We start from the raw sequence: 2,812 nt of genomic DNA, 5'->3' as shown, positions 1-2,812 counted from the left end.
GCCACGGCACTCTAGCCCGGGCAACACAGTGAGACTCTTGTCTCAAAAAAAAAAAAAAAAAAAAGAAAAGGAAAGGATGCAGAGCTGTGAGTATCAATAATGAAGTAAAATAGGAAAATAGTGACCACGTTGTTTTTGGTTGCTGAGAGTCTTTAAATTTTACTTGGGTTTGTATTTTAGAGTAAATGATGTGTTCATTCCAATTCCTGTTGACATCTATCGCTATTCTTTTGTGAATTATGATTGGAACAGATTGCAAAATCTCTTGGTGTATCAGTTTTCCTAAAATAAGCCTTTAAAAGCAGTTCATTATCTATAATTCTATCCTGGGTTAAAATAAAAATCTACTTTCTAGGTCACTCTTCATTAAGCTATTAATATCCTTTTCATATTATAAAACTTTTAATTTCCTTTATTAGCAACTGCAAGTAGCTGAAATATGAATGTCATTGTTTTGAATCTTAATTGATATTTTAATTCTTTTTAGTGATTTAATGATTCTTTGTTCTGAGGCCAGCAACCTTCATCCGGGCACACACAGGTACAAGGAACTTCCCCAACATATCTGTATTTACTGAGCCATATTTATATTTTTGTTTTACTTCTGGTGATGAATGTGCCCATTTTCTATGATTTTCGTTGCAGCAAAATTCAAGAATTGTCACAGGGACCCTTAGCAGTACATTTAGTAAAGCCTGAATTTTATCCTGCTTTATTTTTAAGAAAAGGAAAACCTCTTCAGCATAGATAAATGAGAACTCAATTTCGTAAGTTCAGAGCAGCATCTGAATTTTTGGTTCATTTTATTAATTGATATATAGTACCATCAAAAATATTTAAGCGTTTTAGATGCATTTTATTCTAGATAAAATTCACATCAAGGAAATAAGATTAGTGGAAAGAGCTCTGGAGTAAGAGTCCTACACCACTTTTTCTTTCTCCTCTGTGCCTTTTGCCAAATAAACATGTCTCTGAGTCACTTTGTTATCTTTTATAAAACGAAAGGATTGAATCATGGTGACTATTCTTAATTGTTGCCGAGTTTTAGAATTATAAAAGTAATATAAAATTATAGAAAACACAAACCGTGTAGATATACATGACACACAAGGCACAACTTCTCTGTAATTTCGAACCTTGGCCAAAAGCACTGTGCACTGTTTGCTGCTGCCTGACTGATGCACCCTTGCATGAGTATGCCGTTGCTTATTTACCTGTTCAAGGACATTTGGTGCACTTTGAAGTTTCAGTTGCATTCCACATGCAGAAACTACCAAAGAACAGTCTTGTACACATTTTAGAATTTATATGTGAAAATGTTACATAAAAGTTTGTGAGCATTTAAATTTTCACTTTTGCTACCAGAAAAGCTATACCAAAAATGAACATTGCAGATTTTAAAATTTCTTTGCAAATCTGTTTGTTGCAAAACAAGGCCTCTCCCTTCTTGAGTCCCTTCTTCCACCCATGTCTTTGTGAATAGCTCCTTCATTAAAGCCTCCCCAGGTTCCTTTTAGATTGCAGGTCTTGTTTCCTGATGGGACTCTACAACTCTGTGGTCTCCAAGTTTGATGGTGATAAAAGTGTATTCACTAATTTATCCAAGAATTTTTGGGGGCTGGTATTGTACCAGAGCCTAAGGCCATAGTGATAAACAAGAGTATTATCTTTCATAGTTGCTTTTATGGAGCATAAGATCTAGTGGCTCAGGGACAAAATGTTAATTAGATAATGGCAGGAATGCGTGTGTACTTCCAAACTGAGAAGAGAGTTTTGTGAATACAGAAGGACCTGACTCAGCCTGACGGTGGTGGCTGGCAGGGACAGGCACTTCAGGGAAGGGCTCACGGGGAAGTGATCTTAGCTCTGAAGATGATTAAGAGCTAAAGGTCCATGGAGATGGGGATAAGAAGTAGGCTGGGAAGCAGAGCTTTATAATCAGAGGAGACTGAATGTGCAAAGGCCCTATGGCAGGAGGTAGCAAAGCAGGTCTGATTTGCTGAAATAAGTCCGTGTGGGTAAGCCTAGAACACAAGATGAAGTTTGGACAAAAGAAAAGCCAGGACAGGGGCTAGAGTAAAGTCTGCCCTGCTGGCCAGATTTTATTACGTTCAAAATGCATTAGGAAGCCAGTGAAGAATTTAAGAAAAGGTGGGAATAAAAGGTTGGTGACAGTGTACGTGTGTGAGGGGTGGTGTGCACACGTGTATATATGTGTCCACAGGAGAGTAACATAATTAAATTTGCATGAACACACCTTGTAATAAAATATGAAAAGAATGCTTAGATTTTAAAACATTATGATCTTACTTATCTTGTACCAGCGCCCACGTAAGCAGATAGTTCATAATTCTTTTAGAGATAATCCTCATCAATAGTGCAGTTATTTCCCAGCATTTAGCAAGGAAACAATAATAAAGTCATTTTCCTACAGGGAATAGAGTCCCACTCCAATTTAGCATCCACAACTAACAGTTTCCATATAACTTGGTCCTTAACTACTGGACCAAAGCAGGGACATTATTAAATGTGTTTTAAAAATTCTTCTGATTAAGGTGACTAAAAAGCAAAAGTTAAACAAAGGAGGTTGAAGTAAAGAGTAGTCTTACATGTAAGGTTTTAGCTTTGCGAACAATTTACAAATAATAACTTAGTAGAAATGGGACCAGTATATGCTGATGAAAGTAGCTGTGTCTTCATTCATCAAAAGGCTACTGAAGGCCGGGCGCGGTGGCTCACGCCTGTAATCCTAGCACTCTGGGAGGCCGAGGCGGGTGGATCGCTCAAGGTCAGGAGTTTGAGACCAGCCTGA

The 2,812-nt window shown here is 37.4% G+C and overlaps 1 protein-coding gene across 1 annotated transcript in view; it reads left to right on the top strand.

The window, feature by feature from the left end:
- PLCB1 (phospholipase C, beta 1 (phosphoinositide-specific)) overlaps positions 1 to 2,812 on the top strand; it is a 756,841-nt gene that overhangs the window by 68,572 nt on the left and 685,457 nt on the right. Inside the window, 1 exon segment of the mRNA XM_012639238.1 lies at positions 1,945 to 1,954. Within this exon segment, the coding sequence (XP_012494692.1) occupies positions 1,945 to 1,954 (10 nt within the window).

Source organism: Propithecus coquereli, unplaced genomic scaffold, assembly GCF_000956105.1.
Source record: "Propithecus coquereli isolate 6110/MARCELLA unplaced genomic scaffold, Pcoq_1.0 Scaffold139, whole genome shotgun sequence".
NCBI classification, from domain to species: domain Eukaryota; kingdom Metazoa; phylum Chordata; class Mammalia; order Primates; family Indriidae; genus Propithecus; species Propithecus coquereli.
Note: the sequence above shows the minus strand (reverse complement) of the source record. Positions and strands in the feature narration are given on the sequence as shown.